This window comes from Lemur catta, chromosome 3 (genome assembly GCF_020740605.2).
Source record: "Lemur catta isolate mLemCat1 chromosome 3, mLemCat1.pri, whole genome shotgun sequence".
Classification (NCBI taxonomy): Eukaryota; Metazoa; Chordata; class Mammalia; order Primates; family Lemuridae; genus Lemur; species Lemur catta.
Genome location: NC_059130.1, coordinates 25,162,415 through 25,180,637, shown reverse-complemented (window position 1 = coordinate 25,180,637; position 18,223 = coordinate 25,162,415). Strand labels below are relative to the sequence as shown.

Below are 18,223 nucleotides of genomic sequence, written 5' to 3'. Positions count from 1 at the left end.
AATAAAAGATTGTAAAGGGGTTGCCGCGGCAGTTTTTCATTACCTAATACCTACCAGTGCCGTGTTGTCCGTGCTTGAACACTGCGTTGTGCCTTCTTAAAAAGTTCTTTTAAAGAATTTTTTAATAACCCATTTATGTGAAACTTGCTAGTCAAATGGCTTAAACTTAAGACCTTACTCAAAATCGTTGTATAGCAATATGGATCAATGCGGTTTTGAAGGTAACGTTTTAAGTAAAGAAATCCTCAAATTTTTTTCACATAAAATTCTTTCCAATTTTATATGTAGTAACCTAGAATGTTAAAGATAAAAGGCAGATTTAAAGTTAGTAAGATCTACAGTTAAAGCTTGTATTTGTGTCACAAGGTTGAATTAAAGGAAATACTTTATCAGAAGATGGCCACTGCGCAGTTGCAGAGGACTTCCATGGTATGATTTCTTGTATTTTAATATATTTTAACTTAGCTGATTTTATTGTTTCTTGGAGTCTCAACTACTTTATTTTTATTTGGAAGTTAGAGTCAACTGTTTGAAAGTTTAATGATACCAAGAAATTCCATGTTTTAAGAAATAAAGATATTCATTAAACTATTTTGAATTAATGGGAATTTCTACTGGATGTTTGCTGCTTTGTATTAAATTGCTGGTTCGAATTTAATTTACTTTAGATATTAATGAATACTGTTATGTTGCTTTGATGAAATTATTGTCGATAGCAGTCCACCTATAGAAAAATTAATGTTCGTGACCCAGAGACAAAGATAAATTTGTCATCTTTGCATAGGATCTTACAGCTAACCTATGTTAAACCTAGCAGTGACCAAAGAGAAAATCAATGTGTATCTATCCTTGTATTATGCATTTATAGACGATTTGCAAGAGGATTTTTTAATTATTAATTTGCAAGAGGATTCTTAAGATTTTTAAGTACTTTTTGCACGTTTCTTTTAGGTGATTATTATAAAAACACCCTCACATTTTAGAAGCCACCCTGACTTTCCAGGGATTACTAACCAATATGGGGAGGAATTCTCTGGGGAGTCTTAATGTCATGCTTATGCAAAATTGGATCTACTTTAAGTCCAAGGAAACTTTATGTTTTTTCTTTTATTCTAGCATGTATATATGTCTAAAAGGAAACTTTATTTTGAACAAATATAAATAAAATGTTTTAATTTCCCTTGAATTTTAGAGTGCATTGGCATTTCCCAGTAAGATATCAACTGAGCAACAGTCTTTGGTGTTAGTGAAGAGGCTCCTAGCAGTTTCAGTATCCTGCATCACATATTTGAGAGGAATATTTCCAGAATGTGCTTATGGAACAAGATACCTAGATGGTAATATAATATATATTTTAAAACTTTCTTTTAAAAGTTTCTTTTAAAACTTATTTTTGCTTGCTCTAAGATTATAACTTTTGACTTAGAAATTTTATTTTTTTGTTTTGTTTCTTGAGACAGGGTCTCACTCTGTCACCCAGGCTAGAGTGCAGTGGCATCACCATAGTTCACTGCAACTTCATATTCTTGGGCTCAAGTGATCCACCTGCCTCCGCCTCCTAAGTAGCTGGACTACAGGCACATGCCATGATGCCCAGCTAATTTTTCTATTTTTTGTAGAGGTGGGGTCTTGCTCTTGCTCAGGCTGGTCTTGAACTCCTGGCCTCAAGCTACCCTCCTGCCTCGGCCTCCCAAAGTGCTAGGATTACAGGTGTGAGCCACAGTTCCTGGAAGAAATTTTTTTTAATAGCATCTTTATTAATATAATTCACAAACCTGACAGTTCACTCATTTAAAGTGAACAATTCAGTGATTATTAGTATATTCAGAGAGTTGTACAAACATCACCACAGTCAGTATTACAACCTTTTCATCACCCCAGAAGGAAACTCCATGCCCGTTAAATGACTGTCCACCTCCCCGCAACCTTCTTAGCCCTAGGCAAACACCAACCTACTTTCTGTCTCTATGGTTTCACCTATTCTAGTCATTTCATATAAATGAAATCAAACAATTTGTGGTCCTTTGTGACTGGTTTCTTTCACTTAGCGTTAATGTTTTTAAGGTTCCTCCATGTTGTGGCACAGATAAGTGCTTTATTCCTTTTCATTGCTGAATAATGTTCCATTGTGTGTCTATACCACATTTTTATTTATCCATTCATCAATTGATGAATATTTAGGTTGGTTTTTTTTTTTGCTATTACGAATAACACCACATTCATGCACAAGTTTTTGAACATCTAAATGGTTTTTAAAAAAATATATTCAATACCTTAAAAGCACGTAATTGTAAAATTTTTATCTGCTTCTCAAGTATAGTTTCACCCGAAATTATGCTTATAACAATGAAATAAATAGATAAAAACATTCTATTATTTATAAATGTGTACAGTGGTAGTGTATTTCTTATACTATTTTAAGGAAGTAAAAATAATACAAGCAGTTTATATTACAATAATAGACTTATTTCCCAGCACATGAACATAATATTGTACACCAACTATGTGCTAGGCAATATATTAACCACTGTGTTCATACAATATCTTTTAAATTCATATAACAGTCCTACAAAGTTGATATTATCCCTGTTTCTCAAATGAGGAAACTGAGGCTATGAGATGCTTTCAGTCCTTTCCACCGTGCTAGATTTGTTTCTTTGCAGGACTCTCTGTCCTTAATAGCTAGTTAAAGACCACTTCTTGGCCTTTTACAAGTATTTTACTGGGATAAGGTTCCCTATCAGATATTCTAAGATTCCTGGGTAATGATGGATAATGATGGCATGAAAGCATTTTATCCTATGTATTAATATTTTATAATTTTAAAAAATGCAATTTTTTCTACTCATCAATTTGCATCCTAATCATGATGGCATTTTATTATAAGGATAAAAAGACTATTTTCATATAACCTTTCTTCCTTTTATTACATTAACAATACCAATCATCTGGAAGTTTATTGCCATTAATAATAAACCTGGGTGCAGAGGCTCACGTCTGTCATTCCAGCGACTCGGGAGGCTGAGGTAGAGGTTTGATGCCAGGAGTTCAAGATCAGCCTGGGCAATATAGTGAGACTCTGTCTCTAAAAAAGAAAAATTAGCCAGATATGGTTGTGTACACCTGCAGTCCCAGCTACTCAGGAGGCTGAGGCAGGAGGATCACGTGAGCCCAGGAGTTCGAGGCAGGAGTAAACTATGATCAGGACACTGCACTCCAGCTTGGGCAACAGAGCAAGATCCCATGTTTAAAATGAATAAATAAATAAATAAATAAATAAATAAATAAATAAATAAATTTTTCAGAAGTAATATACAGCTGAAAGAAATCTTCATTTAAAATTTCTAGTTGTTTACTAGGTTTTGTTTTTTGGTTTTTGTTTTTGCATAGGGTCTCACTCTATTGCCTGGGCTAGATTTCTATGGCATGATCATAGCTCACAGCAACCTCAAACTCCGTGGTTCAAGCAATCCTCCTGCCTCAGCCCCCTGAGTAGCTGGGACTACAGGTGCATGTCACTATGCCTGGCTAATTTTTCTATTTTTTGTAGAGATGGGGTCTCGCTATGTTGTCCAGGCTGGTCTTGAACTCCTTGCCTCAAATGATCCTCCCACCTCGGCCTCCCAAAGTGCTAGGATTATAGGCATGAGCCACTGTGCCCAGCCAGTTTACTGTTTTTAAGCAACTATATTTAGTTCATCATTTTTGTCTTTAGATCTTTGTGTCAAAATTCTGAGAGAAGATAAAAATTGTCCGGGATCTACACAGTTAGTGAAGTGGTAAGTATAAGAATACCTAAAGATAGAAAATTATTTTTGTCTTAAATTACATTTTTTGTACCTTGGATACCTTTCAGTGTTTAAATTTTAGTGAATCACCCTTTAATGCTAGTTAGCATTTTTGCACGTCTTTAAATTTTCACATTAAAATTTTTCTTTATTTCATGCCGCATGTGAACAGGCTTCATTTATTTTATTATTATTCCCCACAAATAGCTGTCAGGTATTTTATATTTTCCCATCTATGCCCTATCATCATTTTATATTTCTGCCACATTGTTTTTTGTTTTATTTTGTTTATCCTAGTTAAGAAGAGAGCTTTAATAAGACATTTTTGTGTTATTTAGTAATGAGACAATAGAGAGATTTATGAAAAGAATTATTTTCTGTAAATGCATTCACTCTATAAATGAATCCTTGATATTTTTTTTTTTAGGATGCTAGGATGCTACGATGCTTTACAGAAAAAATATGTAAGTCTTACAATATCTCTTTATCCTTTTTTCTATAATTTATATTCTACAAATCTAACTGGAATTATTATGTAGTAAAACATTAAACTAACTTGAGGATAGGACAGTCTGAGTTACTGAAAAGTGTGAACATTTATATATTTTATTTATTGATTTTTGAGACAGAGTCTTGCTCTGTTACCCGGGCTAGAGTGCCATGGCTTCAGCCTACCTAGCTCACAGCAGCCTCAAACTCCTGGACTAAAGCAATCCTCCTGCCTCAGCCTCCCGAGTAACTGGGACAACAGCACCCAGCTAATTTTTCTATTTTCAGTAGAGAGTTCTGGCTCTTGCTCAGGCTGGACTCCAACTCCTGAGCTCAAGCAATCCTTCTGCCTCAGCCTCCTGAAGTGCTAGGACTATAGGTGTGAGCCACTGCACCTGGCCCATTTATGTATTTAAAGACTAGGCCGGGCATGGTGGCTCAGGCCTGTAATCGTAGCACTCTGGGAGGCCGAGGCGGGCGGATTGTTTGAGCTCAGGAGTTTGAGACCAGCCTGAGCAAGAGTGAGACCCTGTCTCTACTAAAAATAGAAAGAAATTATATGGACAGCTAAAAATATATATAGAAAAATTAGCCAGACATGGTGGCGCATGCATGTAGTCCCAGCTACTCGGGAGTCTGAGGCAGTTGGATTGCTTGACCCCAGGAGTTTGAGGTTGCTATGAGCTAGGCTGACTCCATGGCACTCTAACCCGGGCAACAGAGTGAGACTCTGTCTCAAAAAAAAAAAAAAAAAAAAGAATAATCTTCAACTCTATTAAAGTTAATGGAATTAATACCAAACAAATTTTGCAAGCTAGTTTTGGTTAATTAACACTAATTTTTATAGATAACACTTAACTTACCAAAAATTAATGAATCAAAAAGTTTTTTAAAATACTTCATTCATTAGTTTCACATGCCTTCTACAATCTTGTATAAACAAATAATTTAATAAATTATTTCTTAATTAGAATTCAAAAACTTTCCATATAATTTAGGTTAAATTGTCAGAAATTCTGAACTAGTGAAATTAAGGCTTATGAGCCTTTTTGCATACTTAGCATAATTTTATATCAACATGTATAAAGCAGTCCAGTTGTAGGCAAACTGTGAAGATGAATTTTTATCCATGGTTCCTAACCTTCCTCGTTAAGGCATAGCAAATACTGAGTGCCTGTTATATGCTTAACAGATATTCTAAGTAGGAGGTGGGCAAGCTAACAACAATCAACAAAACAAAGAGTTCCTTCTATAGTAGGAAACCAAGTAGTCAATAAACCAAGTAAGTCACATAGTTTCTGATAGTGTTAAATGCCATTAAAATTTTTAGCAAAAGTATGTAGTAAATGGAGAGGTGGGGTAACTTTAGATGGGATCATCAGAGGGGTTTCTCTGAGGAGGTGACATTTAAGCTGAGACTTGAGTGAGAAACCAACCAGGCATTGATTTTGGGAGAGAATATTCCTGGCACAGCAGCAAATACAAACAGGTGGAGGGGAGTTTGGAGAGTTCCGGGAACAAAGAGAAAGCCAGTATGACTGGAGTGTAATTGTGCAATGGGGGAGAATGGCATGAGATAAGCCTGGAGAGATAGGTAAGGCTAGAGCATTCAGTGCTGTGTAGGTAAAGAGTTTGGATTTTATTTTAGGTGTAAAGAAAAGTCATTTGAAGGTTTTAAGCAGAAATGTAACACCATTTGATTTACGCTTTAAATTTTTAAAAATCACTCTCCCTGCTACTTAGAGAATTTTCTATAGAAGGAGAATAAGATTAGGAGTGAGAAGAATAACGCTTCGGCCATTACTGTAGTATCGGTGAGAAATAATGGTGCCTTAGACCAGGATAGCAAAGGAAGAGATTCAGGGTATATCTGGCAATAGAACTGATTAGATTTGTTGATGAATTGGTTGTGGAATATAAGGAAAAAATCAGAATCAAGGATGACTCTTAGATTTTTGGCAGATTACTTGAGTGAATTATTTCCTGTGTTTTCCTATTCCTATGGTCTCCAATGCCTCTTCCTTTTATTAAATGTGGAGGGCTCTGAACTCTGTACTTTTTCTCTTTCCAAAATCAGTTATTTTTGTTCTCAATATAACATATACATTGTGTTATCTCACAATATATATTTTCCTAGTAACTGGCAGTAATATCCTGTTTGCTTAAGTTAATGAAATAAAATGTTGACATGAATTTCAACCATCAATAATAAGTCAAGCAGAAATAGATATTTTGGGGAACAGGAAAGCAAATCTAAGGTATTGCCCCATAGGCATGATATGAAGTCAAGATCTACAATGATTGTGTTATTAGGAATACATGTTGAAATAAGACAAAGAATTCTTATGATCCATCATGAAAAACTATTTTATAAAACATGAGTAAAATTTTTGTTCTTTGTTGTATTTCAGCTAAGGATGGTTGTTCTAGCTGTAAGTATTTATAAATTGTATGTTCTTTTTTTAAATACTGTCAAATTCAGCCTTGCTTAATTAAATGACACTAAAACTCAATTATGTCACATTATTCTCTATTCAATGGAAAAAAGTAATAAAGTAATATTTTGGGGGGTTGTTTTGTTTTGTTTTGCTGAGTTTGCTTAATAGTTTAGCCTAACAGCCAATTTAGTTTTTTTGAATACTTAGTCTTAAATAACTCAATTGTAAATTATTTTTAAATAGGTATACAGCAATCCAGAAGACCCTCAGGTAAGTGTGCTTGAGTTAGTAAAGAAACATAATGCCTCTAATATCTAGAAATAACATTAACCTATAATATAATAATATATTATGCTTTTTATTGCACTTTAATCAATGCATTTTTATATATGTTTTCACATTTGAACCTCATAAAACTCTTCTGAGGTAAGACAGGGCTTGTATTGTTATCTTTAAACAGATTAATACACTTAGTACAAGAGAGATTATGCGACTGATCCTAGGCCACAAAGGTTATAAACAGTTAGAAATAACTTAAATCTCCTGACTTCTGGTTCTTTACAATATTCTTTATCTAGAATTATGAAAGGGCTTGAGGTTGAGGAAATTAAGAAACTCATCCTTAAACTTTGAATATTCATCCCAATCCAGTCACATCCACCTGTTCATCTGACAATTAAAGGAGACAAGGGAGGATAAGAAATGAAAGGGAAAATCAGAAGACAAGAAACAAAGGGGAAAGATCTATTGAGTACTTATTTTATATTAGGCTCTGTTCTTTGGGTCTTTATGTGCATTGTCTCATTTACTCATCATAGCCTTCATGATATAACTACTATTATCATCTCCACTTTACAGATTAGGAAATCTAAGTATACGATTTCTTGCCTAAGGTCACAGTGACAGAAGTGGCAATACCAGGTATTGAGCCTCAGAAGGCTAGTTCACAATCTGGTGCTTAACCACTATAGTACAATATAATGTTACAATGTAATGTTATGGCATAATATCTTACATTATATTTTACATTATATTATAAAACAAATATGTTTTTCTCAGTCATGGAAAAGCAGATATAAACTGATTTAAAAAACAGAGAATGCTGATCCCCAGCCTTTTGTGAGCACTGAAATATAAAGAAAGCAATAAAAGAATCTGAGCTTCAAGAGGGCTGGGAATGTGTCTTTCTTTGTTGCTCACACCTGCAATTAATGTTGAATATATGTCCACGATGACAAAGCAGATCATTTGGGCAAAAGGTGTAAATTAATTGATTGTTCAGAAAACTAACTGATTGTTTAGAAAATATTCATTTATTTTCATATGTTTTATAATTGTGTCTTTTTCTATCAGTAAATCAGCAACCTTACTGATGCGCTAATAATATTTATTGTATGTTTACTGTATGTCAGTCAGTTTATAAAGTGCTCTGCATAAATTATCCCATTTGTGAATATTTATTCACAACCACCAATGAGACAGGTACTGTCTTTGCCCTATTTTTTTTAGCTGGGGAAACTGAGACTTAGAAGGCTTAAATTGCCTGCCTGTGGTTACAGTATAGCAAAGATTTAACCCCCGTGCTTAGCCACTCTGCTGAGGTTTGGTGCCTCTCTGACTTGCCTGCTGAGTTCCTTCCATCTGGTATACATAACATACATTGCAATGCGTAGGGGAGTAAGTATCTCTCCAAGACTGAAGCCCCAAATCCTAGCCTATGGGAATTGACTGTAGGGACTTAAAATCTTCAATGGATCAACAGCATTTAACATGGCAGAAAAAAGTACTGATTAAATATTAAGAGTCATACAAAAGCAGTATATAGCTATTTGGCAGCCAGTACTGTATATAAGATACATAACTGCAATGTTTTCTATTTAAGACAATTTCAGAATGTTACCAATTCAAATTCAAATACACCACAAATGGACCAGCCATGGACTTCATAAGGTATTGTTCTATAGTTTTCTTTTTGTATTGCAGATAACCACTTCATTCATATTAATGCTATACAGCTAAACTTCAGGATTAATTCTGAAACTTCTCGAACATCCCCAACTAACCATCAAGATGTGGCTGTGCAAAATGGAGTGGTGGTGGCTTGGAGTAGCTGCAAGCCAGAATTCTGTGACTAATTATATACTATTTTAATTGTGGAATGAGAACTTAAGTGATTAGAAATATAATTAAAATCCATCATTTGTTTCCTATAAATGCATATTAATTTATGTAAAATTATTGGTTTATAATAATGATTTTAATAGTGATATTAAAATTTTTATAATAGTGACATTAAAACACATTTTATGGTAATTTTCCACTTGATGCTATAACGGGAATAAGACTCTCAAGTAGTTAACATGTGAAGTTATGATATCAGAAGCCACAGAGTTTATAAAAGAAATTAATGTGTGATTCTCTTCTAGTAAAAACCAAAGCAATGAATCTAGCATGTCGTCTGCTGACACCAGGAAAGCAAGTATTCTCCTCATTCGCAAGATTTATGTGCTAATGCAAAATCTGGGACCTTTACCTAGTGATGTTTGTTTGACCATGAAACTTTTTTACTACGATGAAGGTACTATTTGTAGTACATCCTGTTTCAGTTGATATTTATGTTTTATTATAATTGAAATAATTGTTCTCCATTCCAAATGTTTTTAGCACCTAAATTGTTATATTTATTAAAATTATAAAATTTACATTTAATATCCATATTTTAAAAAGAAAGATTTGCAGAAATAGGCTTTAAAATATATATTTCTCTAGTGATAGGAATATAGCCACATGAAGTATCACCTCACTCATAATTAAAGAAATGATACAGTAAGGCACCAGTTTTCACTTATCAGATTGGTAAAACTTATAAACATAATATTGGCAAGGGTCTGGGGAAGCAGGCACTTTTATACATTTTTTTTTTTTTTTTTTTTTGAGACAGAATCTGGCTCTGTTGCCCGGGCTAGAGTGCCATGGTGTCAGCCTAGCTCACAGCAACCTCAAACTCCTGGGCTCAAGCAATCCTTTTGCCTCAGCATCCCAAGTAGCTGGGAATACAGGCATGTGCCACCATGCCCGGCTAATTTTTTCTACATATTTTTAGTTTTCTGGCTAATTTCTTTCTATTTTTTAGTAGAGACAGGGTCTTGCTCTTGCTTAGACCGGTTTCAAACTCCTGACCCCAAGCAATCCTCCCACTTCGGCCTCCCACAGTGCTAGGATTACAGGCGTGAGCCATGAGGCCCCCAGCCATTTTTATACAGTCTTGAGGGAATGTATATAGGTACAACATTTTTAGAGGACAATTTGGTAGGATCCAAATTTTAAATTCACATTTTATTTAGCCCAGAAATTCTATAGCTAGAGAAATATCTTCAAGAAATCACTGCACAAATATACAAGGTTATATATTTAAAAGGATTTTCATTATAACATTGGCTAAAATAGGAACAAACTGGAAACAACTTGAGTGTCCTTCATTGGGGATTGAGTAAATAAATTATGGTGCATTTGTATGATACAGTACCATGCAAGCTGTTAAAAAGAAGGTGCTAATAAATTAAGTTATCCAAGAGATATTATTAAATTAAAAACAGCTAGGTACAGAACAGTATGATCTCATTTGTGTTTTTTAAGGAAATATATATGTATGTTTTCCTAAAACTTATATAAATGTGAAATATTTTATTTTTTATCGCATATATAACGTCTTCTAGAAGACCGTAAAGCAGTAACAATAACAACTAATACTTATTGAATACTCACTTTATACAAGTTCTGTTTTCAACATTTTATAATACTTTAATTTATTTAATACCTACAATGACCCTGTGAAGTAGGTATTATTATTTTCACCATTTGACAAATGAGAAAACCAGACCAGGGATGATAAATAATTTACTCAAAGTCACACAGCCAATCAAGTGAAGAAAACAAAATTATCTTTAGGGAATAAAATAGGGACTTGGAAATAGTAGGAGGATGATTTTTACTTTTTAGTTTATGCCCTTCTATACTATTTGAAATATCTTTAATCTACATAGTTTTTATAATAATAATATTTTCTTCAATTTCATGAACAGCACAGTTTATACTTACTTTTTTGCAGTTACACCCCCAGATTACCAGCCTCCTGGTTTTAAGGATGGTGATTGTGAAAGAGTAATATTTGAAGGGGAGCCTATGTACTTAAATGTGGCAGAAGTCCCAACACCTTTTCACACCTTCAAAGTAAAAATGACCACTGAGAAAGAACGAATGGAAAATGTTGACTCAAGTATACTATTACCAAAACAATTAAAAACACCACTTCAAAAAATCCTCATGGACAAAGATGATCTAGGAGATGAACAGGAGCATTATATAAATGTGAGTTATATTTAAAGATTTATAAAGTACAACAGTAACAAATGTTTGACTCAATTCTGAACACTTTCATAGTTCCCATTAATATTATTGTAAATACTGTATTAAAATCATAAACTCACACTTGGAAGGGACTTTAAAGAAGGGCTAGGGCTAGGCCTATGGTTTTAAAACTTTTTACCTTGGTCTAAACAACATTATACTCAGAATTTAAAGGCACAACTATTCTGATTGAAGCAGGGAATGGTCCTGGAGGCCTATCTACTCACTGTCTCACCTGTTACCCTCATAGTGGACTCTGAGGAAACCCCTAGGGCTCCAGGGCATAATTTGAAAACCACTGAACTACCAACCCTCCAACTAATAATGGAATCTTCTCTATAACGTATCTACAAAGTGTTCAGGTAACCTATGCTTGAATTTCTTCAGGGCCTGGAAAGTCACTGTTCTGAAGCAGCCTGGAAGTTCCTGGAAAGAAGGAAAAGTGTCTTATTCATCTTTTTATTTGTATTTTTTAAATTTTTTTGAAACAGTCTCACTCCTTTGCCCTGAGTACAATGCTGTGGCATCAGCCTCGCTCACAGCAACCTCAAACTCCTGGGCTTAAGTGATCCTCCTGTCTCAGTCTCTGGAGCAGCTGGGACTACAGGCGCGTACTGCAACGTCCCGGCTAATTTTTCTATTTTTGGTAGAGATGGGGTCTCGCTTTTGCTCAGGCTGGTCTTGAACTCCTGACCTCAAGCAGTCCTCCCACTTTGGCCTCCCAGAGTGCTAGGATTACAGGCATGAGCCACCACGTTGTCTTTTTAATCTTCCTGTACCTAGCACTTAAGATTCTCAGCATTAATTGAGTGAATGGATGAGTAGAAGTATAAAGGAGCTTTTTATGTTGCCTCACTCCCAGCAAATGTGAAAGTCATTTTTGCTTTAATCTTTCAAGCATCAACATTATGTCCTTTAATCTCACCTATCTTGTTTTCTCTTGTCTCAATTTATACTAAATTATGACCATAGTACTTATGTACAGAGGCTCAGTATTCTAAATTGGGCTCTGTGGCTATGTTTTTACAAATAGAAAATTCAATAAATTTTCAACCAGTTCAAAGAAGAAAACTTTTACCTAAAACCTAAATCCCAATCTTGCTTTAAAAAAACATGGCTGGAATTTTTGTAGCATTCTTTAAAATATTTTAATCTTTTTCACATGTAACACAAAGGGAACAATAATTATAATGTAGATATTAAATCTGTTGTTATTTGTGCCATAACATGACTGAGCTTATCATTCACTAACTCCCTCAAGATGGTTGGGGCATATTTAGAGCATATGCTACCATTTGTGCAAAAATTCCAGAAACATTCAAAATACTCCTCATACTAAAAAGAAAAAAAGAAATTCCAGAAATATGGAAGTGGAAGTTTATAGTGTGAACATGTCTAATTCAATGCATGCAAACAGTAGTAAAATCTAAGGGTTCTTAGAATCATCATGCATTTTAGGAAAGTTGTATATTTATATTATTTGTCCTTAAAGCAAGGCTGCAAAGTAAAGAAAAATAGTATTTTATATTTTGTTTGGATAAATAAATTGCCATGTGATAGTAATTCTAGGGCTACTTTTATTTCTAGCAAGCATAATGTAGTTGTATTTTTATATTGTATTTAGCCTTCATATTTGTTTACTGGGCATGGTGGCTCACACCTGTAATTCCAGCACTTTGGAACGCCAAGGTGGGATGATTGCTTGAGGCCAGGAGTTTGAGACCAGCCTGGGCAACACAGTGAGACTTTGTCTCTACAACAAATTTAAAAATTAGCCAGGCATGGTGGTTGCATACCTGTATGCCTCGGCAGACTGAGGCAGGAGGATCACTTCAGCCCAGGAGTTCGAGGTTTGTGAGCTATGATTGGGCCACTGCACTCTAGCCTGGGTGACAGAATGAAACCCTGTATCTAAAAAAGAAAAAAAAATATGTTCATAAATACTTCTGCACAATTGTTTTAATTTCTTTCTGAAATATGTCCATCTTTTTCTTTTACTTATAGGATGATTTTGACATTGACATTAAAGTGGAAGAGCAGGAAAAAAACCTTGGATCTTCTGAATTTGCAGGTAAGAAGTTAATGAAAATGTGGATTAACTCGCTTCCAATTCAATTTTATACCCTTTTAACTTTTTCTTTTTACAGAACCAAGTTTAGTTTGTGAGGAAGATGAAATTATGAGGTCTAAAGAAAGTCCAGATCTTTCAATTTCTCATTCTCAGGTATGAACTTGAGAGTTCCATCTCATTTTTAAGTTGTTTTTTCAAAACACAGTTGCAAATATGCTTATTTAGTTAATTTTTCAGATTTTTCTTATTCTAGGTCTTTTAAAATAAAATATTTAAAATGCTTATTATTAACAAAACCTGGCAATTATATGTTGAAAAGTCTTGAGTGTATTGCTAGTGGATTTGTTTAGTATTAAACCCTAATTACTGTTTATAGAATCTCAGGATTTTAGAGCTAGATAGAATCTGACACAATTATTTATTCCACCCTGCTTTGTATTTATTTTATATGGACATATAATACATTTTTGTTGTCTTGGAGCATAACATGTTTAATTTTGTTTTCCATATAGAGTAAAATCCTAAAATAACAGATTTAGATAATTTGAACTTGGAAGTAATAGGATTGATGATTGTCTACCTTCCTCTGCCAGCCCCTTTCCCAAAAGAGAGTGGGCTGAATTTCTTATCTTCTGGAAGAGGTAGTATCTGCTGATCATTTGGGACTTTCTCAGTCCAGTGATTGATCAATTGTGTACAGTGTCAGTTTCACTATCTTTATTTTCGTGCTTTTTGTGACAGTATAAACCAACTCAACATTTTTGGTTTTCATTAACTTAACAACACCCTGCATTTTATGTGGTTAAATTCTTGGACCCCATTTATTTTGTTATGAATGGGTTTTATTATTATATGGTTTTGTGTAATTATTTTCTTTTCTAGGTTGAGCAGTTAGTCAGTAAAACATCTGAACTTGATATGTCTGAAAGCAGAACAAGAAGTGGAAAAATCTTTCAGAATACAATGGTAAATATCTCTTTATGTTTGTTTTCTATTCTAACCATGTAATTTCCGCCCATATGAGTTTATTTTAATATTTCATTTATTAGACCAATATTTACTAAGTACCTATTATATGTCAGGTAGTTTACTAGCTGCTGGGGACATAACCTGAGTAACACATAGTTCCTGGTCTTAGCTAAAAGTTTAGTAACTGGAAATAAACAAGCCCATGACATAGGGTCATTATAGAAGTCTGAATAGGCTATATAATTTTATTTACAGTACATTAGAGAATCCAAGAAAGTCTTTGAGAAGTGATATTATGATCCAGAGTCCCAAGGAAATTTCCTATAATGCCAAAATATTCCCATGCTCTATCTTGTAAATTGATTATCTTGTTAATAAGATATTACAATTTAATCTTTTGTATATATCTTATATAAAATGAATCTGATGTTCTTAAGCAAAAAAATCACTGCTTTATTTTAGCTTTTGGTATGAATTATACTAATTATAAATTCACATTTCATTTTGGGCCTTTAAGTTACTCTCAAAGGTTCAGGAGTAAAGAAAATGAATTCTGTAAAATACATAAAATATTATATCCTAAGTTAGGAAACAACTCACTCTATCAGTAGTGTGCTAGAATATTTCTTCCCAGCTCCTTATTTGGTGACATCATGTTGGTAGCTTAAAATTGGACAGGGTGGTAGTATTCACAGCATGGAAATCAGCAGATACCTCAGGGTTTCTTTTTCTCATAGAGCTGGTTGTTAAACATCTACCAGAACACCACTGATTATAGTGCCATTTTTTAGGTGTCTTTTTTCCCCCTACATTCTCAATGGGAAGTTAGAACTGGCAGAAGGCAGCATTCGAACTAGTATGCTGATGAAGCAAGAGATAAAGGAATGTCAAGAATTACTACTTCTAGCAGCAAAATATTCTTCCTAGACAGCTTCTATTTACCATGAGTATCCTTTATTAGGATATAGGGATAAAGGCAAGTGTTTAAAAAAATATTAAGCAAGATTTCCTTATAATGTAACATGAAGATGCTTTGGAGACAAATTTATTTCTGAAACTGCACGTGTTTTTTGATAGGAACTCTGAGCTAGCGTACTCTTGATTTTGAGATTCATGACTGAATTATGATTAGGAAAGGGCAAGAAATGAAAATATTTAATAGTCTTTATGTTAATAGTAAGGAAGTTATCGTTGGAAAGGGCATTTCAAGTATCAAAAAAGAAGTATGTCCTTTTAGAGAACAGTAAAATGACAGCTAATGACTTGTCATTTTCCAATATTCATTTTAATAACTGCATATACAACATTATTCACAGTAGACAAAAGGTGGGCAAATCTTAAATATCTATCAACAGATGAATGCATAAACAAAATGTGTATATCCATACAATGGAATATTATTCAGCTATAAAAGGAGTAAAGTACCAATACACACTACAACTTGGATGAACCTTGAAAACATTATGCTAATTGAAAGCAGTCACAGAAGTCCACATACTATATAATTATTTTCATTTGAAAGTCAGAATTGGGAAAGCGGCTGGGGGCAGTGGCTCACACCTATAATCCTAGCACTTCAGGAGGCCAAGGCCAGAGGATTGCTTGAAGTCAGGAGTTTGAGAACAGCCTAAGCAAGAGCAAGACCCCATCTCTACAAAAAATGGAAAAATTAGGTGGGCATGATGGTATGTGCTGTAGTCCCAGCTACTCCAGAGGCAGGAGGATTGCTTGAGCCCGGGAGTTTGAGGTTGCGTGAGCTATGATGATGACACTGCACTCTAGCCAGGGCAACAGAGCAAGACCCTGTCTCAAAAAAAAAAAAAAGGAGGAAACCTATTGAGACAGAAAATCTTAAGGCTGGTGGGAGGATAGGGGAATAGGAGAGTGATAGCTGAAGAGTATGGAGTTTCTTCTTGAGGTGATGAAAGTGTTCTAAAATTGATTATGGTGATAGTTGCATAACTCTGTGAATATATTTAAAATCATTTAATTGTACACTTTTAGATGGGTGAATTATATACTATCTGAATTATGTCTCAGTAAAGTTGTTTTTTAAAAACTTCATATAGTTGCATAAGGTTGAAAAATCAAATGTTGGCTATTCTTTGAGAAATAACCAATTAGTAATTAATTATTCTATCCTTGTGCAGGCAAATGGAAATCAACCAGTAAAACCTAAAGAAAATCGGAAGAGAAGTCACCCCAAATCTGGGAAAATAGTAAGTCTTATGATAATGTATAGGTTGAATAAAATGGCAAGTACAAGAATATCATTACTGTAGACTAAATTTAAAATGATAAATTTGATAATATCCCTGGATATACCTGAGAGCTCTGATATTCAAATGTTGCTTATTATATTTTATTCTAAAAATTGAAGTGATTTTGAAGTAAGATGTGCTACGTAGGTTTATTAATTTTTTCCATGTAAATATCGACTGTCTCATTCCATGAATGATTTAAAGTAATTAGAAGAATTTATAAAATAAATAAAAATCAGTATCAGGAAGAATGAGTAGAATGAGAAGGTGACAGCACAAGAATATTCAGGCCATTTTGTTTATATAGAGCTGAAATCAGGCCACAAATTTGATCTGAGCTTTTTAGAGACCAAAACTAAAGTAGAAGCAGGATAAGTTACCAAATCCATGTGTTCCCTAAAAACATAGTGTTTCCTTTTAGTACCTCAGGCGAAAGAAAACTTTTCCTGACCTTAATCCTATAATTGTTTTATATTTGAACCTTATTTTACCAAATCAGATCATGTATTTGTCATTTCTGAGATATCCATATTTTACCAACTAGACATATTAGTATTATTATTAGTAGGTTAAAATTAAACAACTGAAAACATAAGACTGTGTTTAAAAAAATCAAATGTTAAAGGAGTAATTATAGTTGGCTAATACTGTTTTCAATTTCTGTAACTTAGGAAGGAAATGCAGTAACCTAACATTTCATTAATAAAGGTTCTTTAATTTTTACCAATGTATTAAGCCCTGATTTTTTTCCTGTAAAATCTGAATTCAATTTGTTATTCCTAGTGAGTTTAACTTATCAAAATCAAAGTTCAATAACTCAGAGATAAGAATTCCCTAATTCATCCTCCGATTCATTCAAAAGTATGCATTCAATGTCTAATATATATCAGGCATTGCTAAGTACCAAGAATACAAAATTGACATGATTTAAATCTTCCATGGTGCCAAAGTAGAATGCTTTTCTATTTGTAGATCATTTTAAAATCTTTTTTCCCTTCTCATTCCTCCAAAGTATTTTACTATTTTGAGGACATAATGTTAAATCTGTCTTCTAACTACTACAGCAACCCTAATGAAGATCTTACATTTTGCAAGTCCATACTTTCAGTAGCCATTGGAAGATGTACATATGTCAATAATAAGTTTTACTCTACTTTTAAAGAACCCAGGTATCCTAATGTAGTAGGAAATAGTTATGCTAGGTATAATTTTTTAAAAGGAAAGAAACCTCAGAGACATGAAAAAAAATCTAAAATTAAAGACATTTAAACTGGAAAGTACCTGTTCTCAGTAGTTGTTTTCTTTTGACAGGTCCTCCATCCCTTTGATTCTTCTAGTCAAGAGTCAGTGTCAAAAAGGAGAAAGTTTAGTGAACCAAAGGAACATATATAAAAATTACTTTTTCTTCTAAACATTTGCAAAGTTCTTCTCAACATTTAAATTAAAGGACACTATATTTCTATTTTAAGGTGTGTTTTCCCTAACTCTGAAAATATATATGTAATTTTAAGCAGTTCATACACTAAATTGAAGTTCTTAGCTGACTGTCATATTGTGGTCCTTAATCTTATTTGGGATAAATCCAACAGAACTTTTGAATAAAACTAAAAGTATAAATGTCATGATTCTGTGCATTACCTAGTCAATATTGATCTGTCTTCCACTTTGGTGGACACTTCCTTTAAATATATATTAACTTTTAAGGCCTTCTAAAGCCATTTTTGAAACAAGTAATGTTTACTTTGATATTAAAATTTGGTAGGGTTCACTTTTTACTTGTGTTAAGACTATACCATTTAA

At 33.7% G+C, this 18,223-nt stretch overlaps 1 protein-coding gene across 2 annotated transcripts; it reads left to right on the top strand.

Annotated features, from left to right (window-relative positions):
- Nucleotides 1-396: 396 nt before the first annotated feature.
- HORMAD1 (HORMA domain containing 1) lies at nucleotides 397-17,832 on the top strand. 2 transcript variants are annotated; one of them, XM_045544959.1, is made up of 14 exons: nucleotides 397-429; nucleotides 1,193-1,337; nucleotides 3,716-3,779; nucleotides 4,216-4,252; nucleotides 6,689-6,709; nucleotides 6,959-6,985; nucleotides 8,598-8,665; nucleotides 9,142-9,293; nucleotides 10,824-11,083; nucleotides 13,127-13,193; nucleotides 13,270-13,346; nucleotides 14,076-14,159; nucleotides 16,313-16,381; nucleotides 17,735-17,815. In XM_045544959.1, the coding sequence occupies exons 1-14, from the start codon at nucleotides 397-399 to the stop codon at nucleotides 17,813-17,815; spliced, it is 1,185 nt and encodes a 394-aa protein (XP_045400915.1). The 2 variants fall into 2 exon arrangements, with proteins under 2 accessions (XP_045400915.1, XP_045400913.1); XM_045544957.1 differs by lacking the exon at nucleotides 6,689-6,709 and having other exon boundaries at nucleotides 17,735-17,832.
- Nucleotides 17,833-18,223: the final 391 nt, after the last annotated feature.

Coding starts and splice junctions, on each gene's coding strand:
- HORMAD1 (XM_045544959.1), top strand. CDS start 397: ATGGCCACTGCGCAGTTGCAGAGGACTTCCATG. Junction 3,780..4,215: donor TCTACACAGTTAGTGAAGTG/GTAAGTATAAGA, acceptor TTTTTTTTTTAG/GATGCTAGGATGCTACGATG. Junction 16,382..17,734: donor ACCCCAAATCTGGGAAAATA/GTAAGTCTTATG, acceptor TTCTTTTGACAG/GTCCTCCATCCCTTTGATTC.